Source organism: Xiphophorus couchianus, chromosome 7 (genome assembly GCF_001444195.1).
Source record: "Xiphophorus couchianus chromosome 7, X_couchianus-1.0, whole genome shotgun sequence".
Lineage (NCBI taxonomy): Eukaryota > Metazoa > Chordata > Actinopteri > Cyprinodontiformes > Poeciliidae > Xiphophorus > Xiphophorus couchianus.
In genome coordinates this window covers 11,828,445-11,848,275 of record NC_040234.1, presented here as the reverse complement: position 1 = coordinate 11,848,275, position 19,831 = coordinate 11,828,445, and the positions used below count along the sequence as shown (strand labels likewise).

General features: G+C 37.7%; 3 protein-coding genes across 5 annotated transcripts; 2 read left to right on the top strand and 1 right to left on the bottom strand.

Moving 5' to 3' along the window:
* Nucleotides 1-719: 719 nt before the first annotated feature.
* On the top strand, nucleotides 720-11,427 carry LOC114148535 (pyrimidine-specific ribonucleoside hydrolase RihA-like). 2 transcript variants are annotated; one of them, XM_028023897.1, is made up of 8 exons: nucleotides 726-868; nucleotides 3,688-3,746; nucleotides 3,831-3,938; nucleotides 4,127-4,314; nucleotides 6,131-6,310; nucleotides 6,381-6,492; nucleotides 8,147-8,283; nucleotides 9,254-11,427. In XM_028023897.1, exons 1-8 carry the CDS (start codon nucleotides 807-809, stop codon nucleotides 9,590-9,592), a joined length of 1,185 nt encoding a protein of 394 aa, XP_027879698.1. In that variant the 5' UTR covers nucleotides 726-806; the 3' UTR covers nucleotides 9,593-11,427. The 2 variants fall into 2 exon arrangements, with proteins under 2 accessions (XP_027879697.1, XP_027879698.1); XM_028023896.1 differs by lacking the exon at nucleotides 3,688-3,746 and having other exon boundaries at nucleotides 720-868.
* Nucleotides 11,428-13,174: 1,747 nt separating this feature from the next.
* Nucleotides 13,175-17,361, top strand: LOC114148539 (inosine-uridine preferring nucleoside hydrolase). 2 transcript variants are annotated; one of them, XM_028023901.1, is made up of 6 exons: nucleotides 13,175-13,252; nucleotides 13,390-13,577; nucleotides 13,692-13,871; nucleotides 15,585-15,696; nucleotides 16,576-16,712; nucleotides 16,818-17,361. In XM_028023901.1, exons 2-6 carry the CDS (start codon nucleotides 13,398-13,400, stop codon nucleotides 17,163-17,165), a joined length of 957 nt encoding a protein of 318 aa, XP_027879702.1. In that variant the 5' UTR covers nucleotides 13,175-13,252; nucleotides 13,390-13,397; the 3' UTR covers nucleotides 17,166-17,361. The 2 variants fall into 2 exon arrangements, with proteins under 2 accessions (XP_027879702.1, XP_027879701.1); XM_028023900.1 differs by lacking the exon at nucleotides 13,175-13,252 and having other exon boundaries at nucleotides 13,359-13,577.
* Nucleotides 17,287-19,704, bottom strand: coa5 (cytochrome C oxidase assembly factor 5). Its single transcript, XM_028023924.1, has 3 exons — nucleotides 19,484-19,704; nucleotides 17,759-17,842; nucleotides 17,287-17,630 (listed from the first exon to the last, which is right to left on the bottom strand). Exons 1-3 carry the CDS (start codon nucleotides 19,583-19,585, stop codon nucleotides 17,589-17,591), a joined length of 228 nt encoding a protein of 75 aa, XP_027879725.1. The 5' UTR covers nucleotides 19,586-19,704; the 3' UTR covers nucleotides 17,287-17,588.
* Between the last annotated feature and the right edge of the window lie 127 nt (nucleotides 19,705-19,831).

The window sequence follows — 19,831 nt, the reverse complement described above, 5'->3', positions numbered from 1 at the left end:
GCAGGATTGTGAAGCACAACATCTCAGCTCCGAACATCTCTTAGTAAACTGATCAGTCTATCATCCAAAACTGTAGTTGGGCAAAGTAAAAACCCAAGTACAGCACAGCAGAAAACCTGACTGACGTCAATGATTATTTGCGCAGGAAGTGGAGATGGGAGGTGGTGCGCCACCAATAATTCAAGACCATAAATCATTTGTGGTTAATTTGATCTGATTTTAGTAAAATCAATATAAAAATCAATTATATAGTGTTGACCTAAATCACTAACAAATCTCGTTGCAGTTACTCTCTTACCAGCAATGCTCCATATTAATATGTTAAACACAGAATGATTATTAGCGGCCCACTATTTCCTACCTTCACTTTCAGTGTATTGTTGGACTCTTCAAGGGAAATGTTACAACTGTCATAAAATTGTATTGCCTTATATGATAACTTAAAGATTGGTGTTGTTTTAAGACAATAAAAGTCTCCGTTGGTTATGGCCCCTCTCAAATATCTTCGACATCCAGAACCAGCACTCTGGATTGATACAAAATGAAGACACCAAAAGAGATATTTACAGAAAGAGTAATATTAATTACTGTTAGCTTTTTGACAGAATGAAATTACAAATATTAAATATCTCTGAAAATGAACAAAATGTGCAATACTGATTATGTCCAGAAGATGGCAGTAATGCAAATACTAATAAATTACTGGCTGGCGGGAAAGTAAAGGAAGAACTAGAAGGTTGACCCGGAAAAAGAAAAACAGTCAAAGATAGCTGTCAGTATGCCACTGACTTTATTGTGGTTTATAAATGTTATTTAATAGGTTTTTTCGGCCAGTAGCATCTCATATTATCAAGATCTGTGTGAAAAGGTGAGACATTGCTATGCGTTCTTCAGCTGATAAAAAGAGAGTATCGTAGAAACACTTTCCTCACTCCTTTGTCTGCTGGTGATTGAGCTACGTAACGTGCTTAAAAACCCTCAAATTTGCGCTTTTAACATATCAGTGGTTCTCAGTTAATAGAGATTTTTAAATAGAGGTTCCGTAGTTTTTGTTAATCCCATGTAATTCTCTAGTCTAATCTGAACCGGTGTAGTGTCGGTTTTTGTCTCCAGCCATTGATTTACTTTACCACGCGCGAGTTTGACGTCTTGTCGCGCCAAAATAAATTAGAAAAAAAATTTATTTATTTTATTTAATTTTATTGGAGGGTTTATATTTCATTAAGGAGAACTGGATTCTACGGTACGGAGCCCCTTAGGGGACATGGGGATTTTTTTTTCTTTTGCGTTCCCTCGCAATACTGTACTGGTCAGTTATGCAGCATAATTGAATACTGCCAGCCTTTCTTACGGCGGGCGCCGTACTTTATGCTTTAATATAAGCTTATGTGAGGTATTTCCATGAATGTTAGTATCTTTTTGTGAAATATCTGAAGTTTTATATCTTTCTTTAGGATAGAAATTGGCGCCACAAACCTACGATATAAACAGAAACCTTCCGTAAGTAGGAAAGAAATAAAAATATATCCTAATTTGGACTATTTCTGAGTTATTATCGCGGGTAATAAATCATCTGACAGTTTTGATTGTGTCTCTGTTGTGTTCTAGTCTGAATGGTTTAAAGAGCTGCTTTCAGTGCCGCTCCATCTTAGCCTTAACAGACATAAACAAGCAGTAATAAATCGATTTTCAATCAGTGTTTTGCACCAAACAGTTTTTATTATTAACAAGTTTTTATTATTAAAAACACAACAAACTAATGATGGTAAAGGGCCGAACTGGGTTAACTCGGGGAATCTAACCTGTCCGTGTATCAATCAACTCCAAACCTTTTCTTTATTCTGTCACAATTATCGATTTATTCCATTTTGATGATCAGGCTCCAAACTTTGCAAGGACTGACCGCCCCGCTCACCTGCTTCCTAAAACACACAAAGCCAGTATCCTTCCCATTCATACCTGGTGACGTCACTCCCACGTCGACACACCTAAGTGTCAAAGCCGCTGCTCCTGTCATATCAATAATTACTTATTTCATTCATATGGCTCTTACAGAGCCTCAGTGAAAACTTGTTTTTTATTATTGTTAACTGTTTGGTGCAAAACACTGATTGAAAATCGATTTATTACTGCATGTTTATGTCTGTTAAGGCTAAGATGGAACTGAAAGCAGCTCTTTAAACCATTCAGACTAGAACACAACAGAGACACAATCAAAACTGTCAGATGATTTATTACCCGCGATAATAACTCAGAAATAGTCCAAATTAGGATGTATTTTTATTTCTTTCCTACTTACGGAAAGTTTCTGTTTATATCGTAGGTTTGTGGCGCCAATTTCTATCCTAAAGAAAGATATAAAACTTCAGATATTTCACAAAAAGATACTAACATTCATGGAAAAACCTCATATAACCTTATATTAAAGCAGAAAGTACGGCGCCCACCGTAAGAAAGGCTGGCAGTATTAAATTATGCTGCATAACTGACCAGTACAGTATTGCGAGGGAACGCAAAAGTTTTAACACAAAAGAAAAAAAATTCCCCATGTCCCCTAAGGGGCTCCGTATCTAACGAGCCATAAAAATATAAATATTTCTTCAGAGTTTTAGTTTCTGCTTTTTATGTATGGAATTAAATAATACAAATGAGGCGTTTATCTTCAAATCAAAGCTGGTGGACATTATCTGACTTGTAATGGGACATTTACATGTCGGTATGAATTTAAAGTAAGCAGATGGAAATAACAAAACATATTAATTTATGTTGAAAAAGAAACTCCTTGCCTAAAAAGATCATTTGTTCTCCAGCACTTGGATCCCTCAGCACCTAATTACACGTTCATATTTACTGTTTTTATTCTTTTAAGCCTTTAATGTAAATTGAAAAGAGCTCATGATTCTGGATCATAACAAGCTATGCTATAAAAAAGGACAAAGGAAATAGGTTGAAGTTCTTCCATTGAAGTGAAGTTGTTCCACTTGTGCACCATTGTTGTTACTAGCAGAATGTGTTCACTATAAGTTATTTTATTTTAATTTTAATATCAATTGATCTTTGCTAATTATAGCTACTCGCAAAGGTTTTCAAACAACTTGAACTTTCTTTTTGTCATGTTAAACCCACAAACCTAACTGTATTTTATTTCACTTTTATTGGATAGATTAACACAGTTAGAACATATTTGTAGAAGTAACATCTCTAAAGTGTGGCACTCCCGTTAGTCAGATACTCTAAATAAAAATCCATACCAAAATCTTGTAAAATTATCTTGTTTTCAGAAGATATAAATTTTAGTCTAAACCAGACATGCGCCACGACTCTAACGACTAAGGAGAAAGGTTTTGTTTTTTTTTTAATAAAGTCAATATTCTGGTGTACATTTTTCCACAAGTAATACACCGGAATTATGTTGAGAAAAACACCAGACATGACCTTAAACACACCAGGAACATGAATACTTGTACTAGACGCTGTAAGAGCATTGTCACAGATTTCATACCGTTGAAAAATGTCAGCATGTCAAATCAATTTGCAAAAAAGCTACGATACAAAGATCTACACAGAGGCTGTCTTTATTTGTTACTAAATACACAGCCTGAAATAAATTATCTTTTTCCCACCAATTTGATAGTCTTCCACATGAATTGAACTATTTCCTCTTTACTCATCTTTCTCTTATTCCAGTTTCTCTTTCCATCCTGTGCTGTCGGCTTGCTGCAGCGTCCCCACTCAGCAATGGGTAAGTTTGCTCAGGCTTCACTGAGCAAACTGACTCAATTTACAATCCCACATTTTGTTTTCTTTTGTTTTTCTTTTTCCTCACACAGGAAAAATGTCATCCAGGTGTAGAAAGAGGAAAAGGAGGCCTCAAAAGGATGCAGAGCAGAACAGCCAGGAGAAGCAACTGCAAGCTCCTCAAAACAGCAAGGAGGAAGGTAAAAGACGTATTCATCGCTTTTATGCTCCACCCCTAAAAGAAAAACTCACTTCAGACTGAAATCAGAACTGGAAAGATTTGACTGCAAGGGACTGATAGTTTCCTCTTTCTGGTTAGAAGGCAGAAGTTCAACTTACTCAGTTACTTTTCGGATTAAACAGGATGTCTTTTGTCTGTGGGTTGCAGGGTCCAGGATGAAGAAGAAGCTGCTGGTGGACGTGGACTGTGGCGTGGATGACGCTCAGGCCATCATGCTGGCGCTGGCCGCCCCCAATGTGGAGATCCTGGGCATCACCTGCGTGCACGGGAACACCGCGGTGGAGAATGTGTGCAAGAACGTTCTGCGGGTTCTCCAAGCCTGCAAAAAGCCGGAGGTGGGTGCAGAACCAAAACCACAGAGTCCCGAGAGAGAAATCATTATAGTCATTTAAGTAAAGTTAGTATTTATTTGAGATATTTACATATTCTCTGTAATCTTTTCATTTTTTTCTGTTATTAAAAAGCATAGTTAATCTTTGACACATTGGAATAATACATTTTAAAAGTTGTTCTACTGTATGGAGGTTTGGGCAGGGGATTGTTTTGTTAAATACCGACCTTTCATCCAGCACACCAGTGCTGAATAAACCAGCTTTTTACCCAAGACAACAAGTATCTTGCAGTCAGCATCTAAAGTACCACATTTCTGGAATTTCCTTAAAATGTGAGCAGTAATTGTGTTGAATGACAATAATTAGCAGTCATTGGAGTCATGTGAAAAGTCAGCCTGTTTTAATTTTTCTGCCTAACAATGAGTTCCTCAAGTCACATGATTTAGAGAAAAAGTGGACAACAAGTTCCTCTAAGTTTACAGCACAGACAGGAGTTGCATCCATTCTGTACGTCTCAGTTTCACACCACTTTCTTCCTTAACAATTAAAGTTTAAAAGAAAAAGTGTATTGAAGACCAAACAGATTTATTTATGGACTAAATTGTGTTGCGGTCATTGAAGTTTGAGGATGATGAATTTTGTTCTCGTTACAACCACAAGTTTGAATGTATTTTATTGAGATTTTGTGGGGTAGACCAACACAAAGTAACACATAGACGGCCTCCTTCATTCTGATACCCCTAAATGAAACATACCACAACTAGCTATCTTTAGAAGTCAGCTATCTGTAAATTAAGTCTAAGTCAGCTGTTCTCAGAAGGTCTTGGATGTTTATTGACCAGTCCCTCCAGCTTTTCATGATTCCAAGATTGTGGAAATTGACGCAAAATACATTTTTTTCACTCTGATACATAATTTTTAGTTTATTGCAAATTTTCCTGCCAAAATGGTCAAAACGTTGTGTTTAAGTGATGGCTAACTCTCACCTGCAGGTGGCAGTATTTCTTACTTTCTGATGACTCAGCGTTACTTGATGTCACGTAGGACATCAAGTATCAAAAATTGAGCCATTCAAATTCTTTAAAGAATAAAAATGTACATGTATTCAATCTGTCTGATTCTTTTTCCATCTTTTTTCTTCTATATCTAGATTTTGGAAGGGCTTTAATATTTCTAAAGTAGCACCATAAAAATCTATGATTTTGAAAATCACAAAAACAATCATGAAATTCTAGAGGGACTGATTAGTAAACATAGTTGAACATCATCATAATAAAGACTAAGGAGCACAGCAGGTGAGGGAGAAAGTCGACGACTTCATAAATCTCCCGTTAATGGAAGAATAAAGCCATAAAATACATTTGCAGTCACACATCATGTTGAAGAAGAAGCTGCTAAAAAATTAATGAAATTTTGAATCTGAGGCTAATTTCAAAATTGCTGTTCACAAATGCTGTTTGTCAAACGTTTGAGAAATTTTGCTGCATAAAAAACAGCAAAATGCATCAGAGTTTTTGTTGTAACATGACAAAATGTCAGAGGGGAAAAAAGCTAGCAGCATCTTTTCTGGAAAAGAAGCTGTTGTGTTTTCACTTAGTCACACATTCTGATTTTCTGATGTTTTCACAAAGGATCCAGAAAGAAAATTCAGTTTCAGTTTATTCATTCACTCACAATCCAAAAAGTCCATAAACCATAAGGTTTAGTTTAGACATGATGATGATGATGATGTTGGCACTGCGTAACACCAGGATAAGATGTTATGTGGTAAATTTGGACCAGTACATTTCTCACCAGTGCTCTTGTTTTCATTGGCTAGATTCCGGTGTTTAAAGGTGCTGCTAAGTCCATCCTTGGCATCAGAGTCGGCGATGAAAGCTTCCACGGTCAGGATGGCCTCGGAGACGCCCCCGACGCCGGCGCTCCTGGTCTGGACCTGATTCAGGAGGAGAATGCCGTGTCGGCCATAGTCCGGATTGTTAATGAGAACCCTGGAGAGGTGAGAAGAGCTGCGTAAAACTTGTGTTACTGTTCGTTCTGCATATCCTGAGTCTGTGTACGCTGCCCAGGTGTCCTTGGTTGCCACGGCGCCCCTCACCAACCTGGCTCTGGCTGTGAGGATGGATCCAACGCTGCCGGGCAAACTCAAAGGACTCTACATCATGGGAGGGAACACTGAGTGTGAGTGAAACACTGACGGCTATAGGATAAAATGTTCATACACAAAGTTCAATGAATAACATAAATGTATTTGATAAAAACGGAGACGGTGCCATAAAAAAGTGCTACAGATTTCTTCTGTTTTTGCTTTTATTTTTTTATCACGCTTAAATGTTTCAGATTATGTAACAAAAATTATATTGGACAAAGAGAAAATGCAGTTTAAGCTGATAATTTAATTTATTATCGAGTTAAATGTGATTGCCAGCGTATTTTCAAAAGCTGTGTAAAATTCAGCTAACCGTGTCACACAAAGGACTGATTCCTGCTAGACTTGTTTAGTCAAGAATTCACTTAAATAGAACTTGACTGATAACATAAATTACATTAAAAGATCTTAAAAAGCAGCATATACTGCCATAATCTAAAAAAATAAAATCAAATTCTTTAAGGGATACAAAGGCATGTGTTAAGTTTTGTGACCCCCAAAGAAAACTATTATCCACAGACAGAGAAATTGTGATTAAAAGCTGTAAAATCAGACAAAGCGATTAGGGTTATAAAGTCACCTGCAGACAAATGTGTCGGCAGAATGAAGAGATCTGAGATGAGGAAAGGCTGAGGTCCGATTAGGATCACAGTCAGCTGTTAGAAAGCATAAATTGTGACAGTTTAATGCTGGCAAGTCTCTTAAACTGAATTAAGACTAACTTTGACTCAGAGAAAGTTTGTGATCTGTATCTGAGAACATAAATCTCTGCAATATGTTATAAATTTACCAGTTACAAATCACTAGAGGAGCTGAAAGCAGAAGCCCACACTTCCTTTTGAGCAATTTATTTACAAAAACACTGGCAGATTTTAACCATGGGCTTGAATGTAAACAACAATATTTAACACAGTGATATTTAGCACAAGTGGCTGAACTTTGATGTGATTGCAAACAAAAATAAAGAATAAACTGACCGAGACTTAATTCTGGTTACCCTCAGCCAGTGGGTAATGTTAAGTCTCCTCCTAACAGGAAGTGTCCAGTTCGGGTTTATCCAGAAAGTTCTGTCTCCCTCAAAGCACAGATTTCTGAGCACTTTGTTCTGGTGTCTGTGGTTTCTGCAGTGGAAACACATCGAGGAGAGAAACTAACCCTGAAAACTACACTGGTTGCTGTATTGGTTTTTGCTGGGAAAATGCACATGAACTTAATCAGACCATGTATTCTTCACTTGGCTATGCATAAATTATGGTGATCGTTACGTATTATAAGTGAGTCCACCTCAGCTGACTGTGTAGTTTTTATTCTGATTCAGACTTTGTGCAGAAAAGAGTTTTACTCTAAAAAATGGCTAGTTTTCATTTTTAAGAAAAAGGAAAAAATCCTAAACTTCTCCTAATAGCCTGTGGGAATGTCTGGTATTGTGTAATAACATATTTCCTCCTTTAGTCAAATTTTTCTGTTATTGTAACAGATATATTCTCTGCTGTTGAAGTAGTTTTACAGATTAATTACATAAAATTAAGATTTATTTAATGCGACTCACTGGAGTGACTTAAATCTTTCCTTCTTGCTCTGTTAAAGCTCTGCCCTTCGTCTCACATGCATAATGTCCTCATTTGGGTTTGACCTTGGTTTTACAGAACGTTAATCTTTATTTTTCCTGGTTCTTCTCTCGTTCAGCACGAGGGAACACCACAGTGTGTGGCGAGTTTAATTTTGCATCTGATCCAGAGGCAGCATACATCGTGCTGAATGATTACCAGTGTGAAACTTACTTGGCGTGCTGGGAGTTCACCTGCTACAGCCAGCTGCCATGGGTAAGGCTCGTTATAACTCCTAAATCTAATTTATTGTTAGACGAACTAAAGCATCCAGCACAACTGAATTACTTAGAATATTGTGTCGTTGTGTAGCTCCGGAGCCACAAGTGGCTTTTTGGACCTTCCACAATGGCTCTTATTAAAGTAATAAAGAACCAACTAATGTATTTAATTAAAGATATAACAACAAATGCAGGTTTTGGCAAATTTTCTTTTATATTTTTTTTAAAAATGCAATAATTCCACAAAATATTCACAAGAGCGTGCGACCCCAAAACACATTTTTCTCATTCCATTGGAAACTATTGGATTGGATTCTGTGCCCAAAGAATTTTGACTTTGATTTTAAGCGCTCACAGTGTACAGACATTAAGTAGAAATATATACATTTTAGAGGAAATAAATTATTCTTTAATTACATTTTCTACAAATATCAACATCCTGTAGAAGAAATTGTATCCCTGCCACTTTATTGCAACATCTTTTGCATCTTTCTTGGTTTTTAAATCTAAAAATGGAGATAAAATTATGGTTCTTTTAAATGCAAGAACACATTTTCTATATTTATTAAACATTATAAAAGACCATATAACATTTGCAGTCCTAAATAAGTGCTATTTATCTGGAATGGTGGCGTCTTGTTTTAGTTTTTACTGCTGTTCAGATAACCTGAGGATTTGTTAAACGGTGCATTTTATTCACAATGTCTTGTGTGTACTTGATGTTGGAGCGGTGTGTTTCCTCACACTGCTTTTTGAATCAATGACACAGACACATTCTAATAACATGTCCTCTAACTGTGTTCATCCAAGGTTGATTTAAAGAACTATCCACTTATGGATGTCATTTTTCTGTTCCTCTGAGCCTGAAAAACAAAAAGAAAATACCTAAATGATGATTTCGGTGCCACATTTTTCTATTTATAATCTGTACGTTTTTCAGTTTGTGCCTGTTTTCTTTTCTCCAGGACTTCTGCGACGCCTGGTTGGGTCAGGACAGCGACAAAGCTCGCTTCATGGCGAAGATCTTCCACCACAGTATGGAGAAGGCCAAGAAAGACAGCGGATGCCTGGGTTTCACGGGCTTCGTTTCCTGTGACTCGTACGCCATGGCGGCCGCGGTGGACGACTCGTTTGTCACAGAAAGCGATTGTTATCCAGTCAGTGTTGAACTGACAGGAACTCACACCAGAGGAATGATGATAGTGGATACTGTAGGGCTGCTAAAGAAGACGCACAAAGCGTGTATTATGAAGAAGGTGGACATGAAGAAGTTTAAAAAGATGATGATGGCAGCTTTGCAATGACATCTGCGAATGGAGGGAACTTTGTTTCTTAGGTAGGTCAGACGACACAGTCATCCAGGTAAAAGCCTGACCATTCACACCTGGTATTGATTTCCATCATGAAGGATCAGATCTCAGTCCTGGTGACCAAAAAGTGTAACATCAGCCCGTGTGTGGTCAGCTGATCATCAAACTATAAAGGAGGTATCTTACAAAACGCAGCACAGAAGGAGAAATTATCTTAAAAACAGATGGAATAAAACTACAGAGAAACTATAACTGTATCCATCTATATGTGTTTACACTTACCTGAGATTTACCTTTTACCTCCAAAAAGGTAAGAGGTCAAGAAGGTAAACTCTGACTTCGCTCACCTGCTTGATATTTTTAATTTGTTTCTGATTCGTATCCCTCGACAGTAGGTGAAGGTCTGAACGTAAACGGATTCTGTTATGACCACAACAGACCAGAAAAACTTCCTCATCACAGCTGATCACAGGAATCTTTTAATTCCCTGCTTCATCCAGAAATACTTATAAAAGCCTTGAACTCGTCATATTACAACCTGAAGGCAGTCCACCAGCAGCAACTAATGTTTTTAGAAACGGTTTGCTGCTGTGGGGGTTTTTGTCTTTTGCAAAAAAAAAAAATTTTAACAGAGTAATAACTGCTGCTTGATGTTAGTCCATTCAGGTCAGTTTGGTGCTTCTCCGTCACCTCTGACTTTGCTTCAAGAAAACTGTCCTCAAGACATTTTCTGTGCGTTAAAGGTTCATTTTCTGACATTTACACAAAACTGGGAGACAGCAGAGCAGCACCTTTTCTAGCTATGGAGCGCTGCACACTTACTTTCCAACTTGACTCTCACTACCTCTGCTGGCAAATTGGAAGCAAAAGGAAGGACTTCATCATTCAATCATGAATAACATCGGGTGTCGTTTACCACCCTCTTGTGCTGCTTCAGGCTTTTACTAGGACAGCGAGATGGCATGCAGACGTTATGGGCCGGCCCTGGATGTAGATTTGAAAGGATCTTCAGCCTGAAGCTTTCGTAGAGGACCTGTAACTTTTTAATGTGCGTTCTATAGATTTGTGTTTATTGAAAATAAACACAAATCTATAATCAATAGATTATCTACATAAAAACAATAATAAAAATGTTTTTGTATGGAGGGTGAAATATGATTTCTGTGCTCCAACTGTAGAAACTGTCAAAGGTTTGACCGTTGTGGTTAAACATGAAGTGTTAACTTTCTAGAGAGACCAAGCTTTTCCATAAGTTCTAAGAGGTTCAAAGTTCATCGCTCGTATTTTTTTTTTTTTTTTTTTTTTAAAGGCTTTGCACTTCTTTTCCAATGTTGGACAAGAAACTCCACTTTAAAAAGAAAATAATAAATCAAAGGTGGCATTAGATTTTTCTTGTGTGTAATAAATGCTGAAACATTTAAGGTTAAATGTTGTAAATTAACAGAAATCAAAAAATGATCATTTAAACAAGCTTCTTTGTGCCTCTGATCTGATTTAAACATAAATCCTGATTTACGCCCAGCAGCCGTTTCAAGGCAGAGTGAATCCCCCTTGTGTAGAGTACGGCCAAAAACATCATGGCCGCACATCCAACACTAAACCAGTCTAGATGGCAAGCTACATTTGACATGAGAGCAACCTCTGTACTTTAGCGAACCAGTCTACTCTACAAATGTGGAATCAAATTAAAATGTATGTTTTTGTCGTTTCAAACGTTTTCTGTAATCTCCGGTCCAGCTCTTTTATCCCCGTCGATAAACTATCCGAAATGTCTCCCATGTTGTATGTGAAACTTTTAATAAAAAGTATGCAGAGACTTTTGTTTTAAATGGGAAGAACAACAAGAACCCCTCTTTTGTCAGAGTGAAATGTGATTTAATGGTTTCCCTTCAGATGAGAGATTTTAAATATATCTAATCCATATTAGGGTAGTTTTCTGTGTTATGGCAAAAAAAAAAAAATCTCATTTAGAAAGGCTAAGATAGTTTTGTTTTCTTTCTTTTTTGGCACAATTATTCTTTGTTTTATTGTCTGTCTTTAACATTAATAGTTTTTAAGTACTTGATTTTTATTTAAATTCATCAGCCAGTTTTCTTTTAATTTGTTGTCAGTAAATCTCAGCCTTTCAACTTTTTAGTTGATTCTTGAGTCATTTCCACCGACATTGTGATATCTAGAGTATGTGAAAAGGTATTTGTCACCTCTACATATTTATACTGACATATTAAAATCTTTCTGTTCACAAAACAAATGTTTATATTGAACAAAGAAAAGTAAATACAAAAATCTGTTTTCAAATGAGGACAGGGAAACGAGCTATCCAAACCAACCTAAGCTTTATATGGAAAGTAATTACTGCCATTATTAAATGAGTTATCCACATTTTTGGAAAGCCGAGTTGAATCACACACTGGCTGATCTGTAGAATCGCTTGATTAAAACCTGCCCAATCTAAAGAAATTCAAAATCAGATGAGAATTAAGTCATCGACAACCATCAGTCTGGAAAAGTTGATAGAGTCATTTCTAAGGCCACAAATGGAGAAAAAAATGTAACAATCCAATTTAGATTTTTAAACAGGCTGCACATGCTAAAAGAAACTCTAATATGGCTAAAAGTAAACATTACTGCATAGAAGAGTGGGCTAAAATGTCTCCTCTGGCAGTTGCTGCTGCTCAGCAGCTCAACATGTAACTAGGTTAACGGATTAATTCACATAAGGTCAGGTCGGTGTTGGCAGCTGATTTTTTTTTCCCTCAATGAATGATTTTTTTTTTAATGAGCTCAGACTATGTTTGTTTTATGGTGACATTTGTACAGGATCTGAAACATAGTAATGTTGCACAAAAAAAAAGCAGAAACAGAAGAAATATGGGGGGAGAAATAGGTTTTAGCAGCACTGAGTGAATTCTACGTCAGCACAAATACAAGAAAAGAAGAAATGGGAGTATTTTCAAAAATTCTTTTTTATTATAACGCATCTTATGATTTCTATTTAGAAAGCTTCTTCTGTAAATTATCTGTACTTAACAAAAAGCGCATGGCAGCCTGCTGAGAATTTCCCAAAAGGAACCTAAATTATTCTGAGAGGAAGAAGCAAAATATTTCAGTGTTTTGTGGTGTGGCAGTCGCAGTGACGTTGTGAGTGATATTCAGAAACATCCCAGCTGGAGCTGCAGTCTACGGCGGAGACGATACAGAACTGACCCTTAACTTGAAGGTAGGAGATCTCAGACTTGGGACATTTCTGGGCGTGTGCAGGTACTAAACAGAGATCACGCAAAGTGACCTTTGCCCCTTATTTCAGCTTCTTTCTAGGAATCAGGGTTTATCTTTTCTTTTAAAGTGTGCTGATGTATAGACTATATTTAAAAACACTGAATCTGTACCAGCGATTTTGAAGGCTGTCATCTGAGTTCTCCAGATTTACCTCTAAAGCACATTGTGTTTATTTACAGTCCACGTAACAAACAGTCTGCTACTGTTGAGTAAATGATTAATTAACATCTGGCCTCCCGTTTTGTAACTTTCGTCATGTACAACCTGCTCATGATTCAGCTGGTTTTCCGCTCAAAGGTTGTTTTCAGCCGACTGTCCCTGGCTACATTTAGTCAGAAACTTCAACCGCTTCATTCTTCCTACATCAAGTTCCAGGTACGTGCCAATGTTTCAGATCATTTGTGAGGATCTAATTAGATGTTTCAGAAGTCCAGTTTACATTCAGACTGTATTGAAAATGAAACATTTAAGGTGATTGTTTCTGAGTCAGACATGAATGTGTGCTCTTGCAGGGTTCAGGATGATGAAGAAGCTGCTGGTGGACGTGGACTGTGGCGTGGATGACGCTCAGGCCATCATGCTGGCGCTGGCCGCCCCCAATGTGGAGATCCTGGGCATCACCTGCGTGCACGGGAACACCGCGGTGAAGAACGTGTGCAAGAACGTTCTGCGGGTTCTCCAAGCCTGCAATAAGCTGGAGGTGGGTCAGAGTAGTTACACTCATTATCTCTATTTAGTGCTGTTACATATTGGAACGTTTTGAAGTTGTTCTCTTTGCATCATACCGAGTTCTCACTGATGTTGTTTGGGCCAGATTCCAGTCTTTAAAGGCGCTGACAAGCCTATCCTTGGGAAAAGACTAAATGCGGGATCCTTTCATGGGAAGGACGGGCTGGGCGACGCTCCTGACCCCAACGCTCCAGGTCTGGACCAGCTTCAAAAGGAGAGTGCCGTGTCGGCCATAGTCAGGATTGTTAACAAAAACCCAGGAGAGGTGAGAGACGGAGGACTGTCAGATCTACAGGATACGTTTGATCGTTTCCTCATGTATACAAATCATGGTCAATGTGTGTGCTAAAGAACTTTAGGGAGCAAACAGCATTATGAAGAAACAGAGACTGTGAAAACAAGATTGATAGCTTTGAACTGTTCATTGTGTTCCCTGAGTCTGTCCTGGCAGGGAAAGCATTAATCTGAGAAGCAACTAAAGATAGTTAGGCTCTACCTAAGATAGTTAGAAGTCCTAACTATCTTAGGTAGAGCCTAACTATATGCAAACGTTGCAGAAGGTGCTCCGGTTATATGAGACTGAAACTGAACTTTGTATGCCACAAATCACCATGTGAGGCAGAAAACCATCTCAGTGCAGTGCCCCTGAACGCACCATCCTCACTGTGAAACATTGTGGTGGCAGAGTCATGCCATGGGGATGGATGCTTATTTCAGCAGAAGCAGAGAAACTGGTTTCAGTTGGTATGACGGTGAGTGAACGACCCTAAACATACCGCCAGAGCTGCATTGGAGTGGCTCATGTCAATGCATATTCATGTGTTAGAGTGGCCCAGTCAAAGACTAGACAAAAAAATCAGCTGAGAATCTGGGGCATGACTTAAAGATTGATTGTCATAGATGTTCTCCATCCAACCTGAAGTCTGAAGTCTGTGGTTTTTATGTAAAAAAAAAAAAAAAAGTGAAAAAGTTTTTTGTGTGTATACTTTAGCTGGGCTTGTGTGACGACTTACTGCAGGATTATTTCCTGAGAAAATTTAGGAAGGATTTCAGTAACAAACTCAGCAGATCTGAGCATGCTTATTAATGGGTAATGGTTCAAGAAGCAGAAATTAAAGATTTAAGCTGCAGAAAAGACAGAGTACATAAAACGGATTTGGTGATTAGTATGAATTTTAGAAGAAGCAATATTAAAATTCTGCCTGCTTGGTACTAAAAAAAACACTCTTCAAATAAAGCTAAAAGGGAACGCTTTAGTTAAAATGTGAATGCTAATGCTATGTAAAATACATAGCTAAAGTCACAAAGATGGCATCATGTATGAGCAACTGTGTACTCCGTATTATGTGATGAAATGAGGGCACATGATTAAATATTAAATTCTTTATAAGGAAATGTTTACATATCAGCGTTTAATCGTGTCTTCTTTCTTTGATTTTGGAAAAGAAAGCGAAAACGTAAGATATGTCTTTCTGGTCTTTAGGTCTCCTAATGACATTTTAGAGATTTGGGAACATCTTGAGCATCGTCACCGGTTTGAACTCGTGTAGATTTCCAGGGCTGAGTTATTGGGCAGCTGTTTTGAATGTCCATCATTTGTACACGTCTTTTAGTGTCTTCCAAATGTTTTGAGTCCGCTGCAGATCCCTTAATAGACTTAGATACTGCTAAAGTCAAACTAAACATATCAGGTCTAAACAGGGAAAACCTTGCAGAAATTTCTCATTATGCGTTTTCTAAATGTTACTTTCACAATATTAAGCAGGAACAGACGTAGAAGTATCCGCATTTGTTCCACACCAGAAATAGCATTTTTTACTATTACATATATTTTTAAAACGTCCATACTTACATGTATCAGTATTGCATGAATTGTTTTAAAATATCCATGTGTTTATGTAAAAAGCAAACAAAATATATTAAAAAAACAGGTTTTCATAGGGTGTCCTTATTTGTTCACGTACTTTACATCTCTCAGGTGTTACTGGTTGCCACGGCGCCCCTCACCAACCTGGCTCTGGCTGTGAGGATGGATCCGTCTTTGCCGGCCAAACTCAAAGGACTCTACATCATGGGAGGGAACACCGAGTGTGAGTGAAACACTGATTGTTGCTAGTTTGAAGGAGTCGACTTTTGTCGCAGCTAAAGGGAGGTCACAGTATATTAGTATAAAGTCACTGACTTTTATTTTTACTCAAAGGTTTACTGACAAATATACTTTTAGGGGTTACATTTGGTTTAATACAGCAAGCATTTTCAAAGTAAGAGTGTCACAAATTCTGGTTTTATTGCCAATAGGCTACATTTTTTAAATTTTTTTAATAATCAAGCCCAGAAGAATTTGCAAACTGGATGACTTTCTCTTAATAAGGCAAAGGCAAAATTCTTTTAAAGTTTTGGATATGCAATTATTTACACATCTTCTTCCTACAGAAAATCGGACTGCTTTATTTTATTAATTAAAACACTGCACGTTTAATTCATTGTTGAGCTACTAAAAAAAATTCACAACATTTTGTGATTTTAGTTTTAAAAATAGTATTTTGTGGGTTGTGAGTACTTTTGACTGCCATTTTGTCCCTCGCAACAAAAAGTTTGTACATCACTTCCAAAATGTGGAAACTTTTGTTGTTTATAGTATTTAAGATATATTTCTTGTCACTAGTCATTTAGTTGAAAAGGACAGGGGATTTTTTTTACATCATTTTCCACAAATTGTAAAGTCCTATTGGAGAAAATCCATCCTTCTTCTTTTAGATTAAATGAAATGGTGGTTCTTAATAAACCACATTTCCTATAGTAGATATTTATCAATATTATGGGTTATTTTTTTACAAAATGTTATGCAATATTTGCAGCTCTAAACATGTTTCACCTTGTTGGACTGCAGACAAAAATAAATCTTTGGTTTGCAAAAGTTGCAGCGCTCTGGTCTAAACCGACTTTTGTTTTGTGGTTCTGTTCTGCAGCCCGAGGAAACACCTCGGTGTGTGGCGAGTTCAACTTCACTGCTGATCCAGAAGCTGCATACATCGTGCTGAATGATTACCGGTGTCCAACCTACTTGGCCTGCTGGGAGTTCACCTGCTACAACAAGTTGCCTTGGGTAACCTCTCATTTCCATATTTTGTCATATCTGGATGAATGCGACTCATTATCATCATTTATCCACAGTAAACACTGCAGCTGCTGAACGTTTTCGTTTCTTCAGGACTTTTGCGACGCCTGGCTGGCGCAGAACAGCCACAAAGCTCGCTTCATGGCGAAGATCTTCAGCCACAGCATCGAGGCGTCGAAAACCGAACGCTTCGAGAAAGAGTTCATCGTGGGGTCAGGCCTGATTTCCTGCGACTCGTACGCCATGGCGGCCGCCGTGGACGACTCCTTCGTCATAGAGAGCGACCAGTTCCCAGTTAGCGTGGAGCTGGTGGGCACGCACACCAGAGGGATGATGGTAGTGGACACTCTGGGCTTACTGGACAAGACGCACAAAGTTTTTATCATAAAAAAGGTAGACATGGAGAAGTTCAGGAAGATGATGATGGCGGCTCTGAAATGAGAGTCTTAACTTCATACTGAAGGTCGGTGCTGTTCTCCACGTTTTGTGGTTCACTTAGTTTTTGTATTGTAAAACCCAGTTACCTCAACAATGTAATGACTCCACTTTAAACAGACAAAACTTTGACTTTGGTCATTATTTATTGAAGTTGATGATTTTCATTCAAAATAACAAAATAAAATGTTCTAACACGGAAGGAGAACAACCAATGAGAGCTCTCGTCTTTCCCCACGTTAAAGATCATTAATCCTGCTGTGGGTTCTTTCACATCCTGTAGTTTGTTGCTACTCTTCCCCACCTGTGCTTCAGATGAGGTGTTCATAATGCTGAAGGTGCAGCATCACACACGTTGCTGCATTGATATCAGTCAACACAAGCATACAAACTGTTCAGTCTCGTCACAACGAAACATCAGTTGGTTCCTCAGTATCCCTTCCTCCCTCTGAATCGCGACCTTGTGTCCAGCTGCGGGTAGAAGATGTTTAAAGTTGGTTATTTTCGTTAGACATTAAAGGCCTTTAGTGTTTATCATTAAAAGCCTTGTACCAAACAGCGTCGTACAGTAACTGAGTGACTACAGCTGACTGACTCACCATGGACCTCTTGCACTCAAAGAATGACGTCTGCAGCGCTTTGCAGTGGCCTTCCTTCAGGCACTCACTGGGCAGCTTTCCCTCCTGGGAGACACAGGGACACTTTAAAACTCACCGATGTATACTGAGACAGTCACAAGAGCTTTTAGAAAGGCCACTGATTAAGCTTTAGGCTTTGATTTGAAATTATGACAAGTATTTCTTCTTCAATGCATTTACGATTTACGTATTTTCTCTATCAAATACATTAAACTTGTGGCATCAAAGAAACTTATTTTAATTGTTTTAAATAGGAGATGTTGCAATATGTGACCCTGAAGCGTTACATTTTTTTCTTGTTTGGAAAGGTTCCTGGTACAAATGTTCTGATCAGAAATCAGTAATGAACAATAAAACGACTTTTGTTGTAAGTTACTAAACTTTACATCAACGTACCAGTTGACTTTTCTTTTTTAAGACCAGAGTGAATGAATAGCATCTATAAAAAGTATCCACTCCCTTTGATGCTTTCCCTTTTTATTGCTTTTACAAATCAATCTTGATCAATATAATTAGGCTTTTGTGACAAAAAGAAAATACAAAAAAAAGCCTTTTATATCAAAGTGAAGACTTATTTCTACAAAATTAGGACAATTAAGTAAAACTACGCAACATAAAATAAGTGACTGCATAAACATTGACCCTTTGTAAAGTGGCTGACCTAATTCAACAGAGGTCCAGCCAATTGGTAGCTATTAGCTATAAAATGAAGAGAATGGAGGTCGCCTGAGAACAAGTGATTCTAGTTTAGAAACACTTGTATCTGGACGGTCCAGCCACTGATTAATCAGTATTCCTGCCTGCCATTACAACATAAAGACAAAACAACACTCCCAGCATATCAGAGGAAACTATATTGAGAAGTATAAGTCAGGGGATGGATACAAAAGAAATTCTCCACAGCACTGAACAACCCTTGGAGTTTAGTTAAATCGTAATCTGCAAAGATCAGGTCTTTTATTTTTAGAAGTGAGCTTATGTTTCCATTATGTCACTTATTGCTAGATCTTTTTTCTGCTTTTGATTTCTATTTTTTTTTCTAACTCTTGTGTCCAATGTTATATTTTTAATTATTACATTTTGATTGGGTTTTTTTTTTGTTTTGTTTTGTTTTATCATTATTATGTTCGGGCCTTTAAAACTGTTTTTATTTATAACGCTTTAAAGTGCGTTATAAATAAAACTGTATTGGATTAAAAAAAATTAAAAATTCTTTTCAACCTCGTTTTTAAATGGGATATTTTGTCTTTTAATACGAAATTCACATTTTCAATTACTTTGCTTGGAAAAGTAAACATCAACTCAGCGTTCAGCATTGGCCGTGTAGCTGTACCGTCGCTGGAAAGCGACTATTTAATCAGAATATTAGAACAATTATCCTGTAAAATAATCGTTTCTGTTTAGGGGGCTACAAACATTTTCGCTACAATTTAGAATTTGTTGCACAGCCGCATGCAAAGTTGAGTTAGTAAACCTGAAATATTTTTACCTAGACATTTGGTTTAAAAATATGACATATTTAACTACATCACTGCTAAATAGAGCCACTATTCTCATTAAAATGTTGCATAAATTAAAGAGTCCGTAACGAGCGTGTTTGGATTCAGCTGTGTGGTCTTATTTAATGGCCTCTCCGGTGTAAATAGTTTTAATTTCCATTTGTACCTGAAGTGTGCACCGCCTTACCTTCACTACGCAGTCATGCTGAAGGAGACAAGCCTTGAAGTCCTCTCTGATGCCAGCGCAGGCTCTGGTGTCCTCCTCTTTATCTTCGTAATATTTAGGCATTTTCAGAAGTCACGCAAACAACAAGAAAACACGCTTACAAACCAAGAGCTGCAATAATTCACGCGTAAACAGCGGCGACACGTAAATGTTATGAGATACTGTCAGCCGCCATGATTATGAAAGGCATGATGGGAAGACGGAAGTACAGGTGCATGCTGGGAACGTTTGTAGTTTTTATTGCCATGTATTCAAATCATGTGACGTTCAGGTGAATTTCTGGCCGTGTGTGTTGATGTTAACATTTTA

Coding starts and splice junctions, on each gene's coding strand:
- LOC114148535 (XM_028023897.1), top strand. CDS start 807: ATGTTATTTAATAGGTTTTTTCGGCCAGTAGCATCTCATATTATCAAG. Junction 3,747..3,830: donor CCCCACTCAGCAATGGGTAA/GTTTGCTCAGGC, acceptor TTCCTCACACAG/GAAAAATGTCATCCAGGTGT. Junction 6,493..8,146: donor CATGGGAGGGAACACTGAGT/GTGAGTGAAACA, acceptor TCTCTCGTTCAG/CACGAGGGAACACCACAGTG.
- LOC114148539 (XM_028023900.1), top strand. CDS start 13,374: ATGTGTGCTCTTGCAGGGTTCAGGATGATGAAGAAGCTGCTGGTGGAC. Junction 13,872..15,584: donor TTAACAAAAACCCAGGAGAG/GTGAGAGACGGA, acceptor TACATCTCTCAG/GTGTTACTGGTTGCCACGGC. Junction 16,713..16,817: donor GCTACAACAAGTTGCCTTGG/GTAACCTCTCAT, acceptor TCGTTTCTTCAG/GACTTTTGCGACGCCTGGCT.
- coa5 (XM_028023924.1), bottom strand. CDS start 19,585: ATGCCTAAATATTACGAAGATAAAGAGGAGGACACCAGAGCCTGCGCT. Junction 17,843..19,483: donor AGCATGACTGCGTAGTGAAG/GTAAGGCGGTGC, acceptor TGTGTCTCCCAG/GAGGGAAAGCTGCCCAGTGA. Junction 17,631..17,758: donor TTGAGTGCAAGAGGTCCATG/GTGAGTCAGTCA, acceptor TTCTACCCGCAG/CTGGACACAAGGTCGCGATT.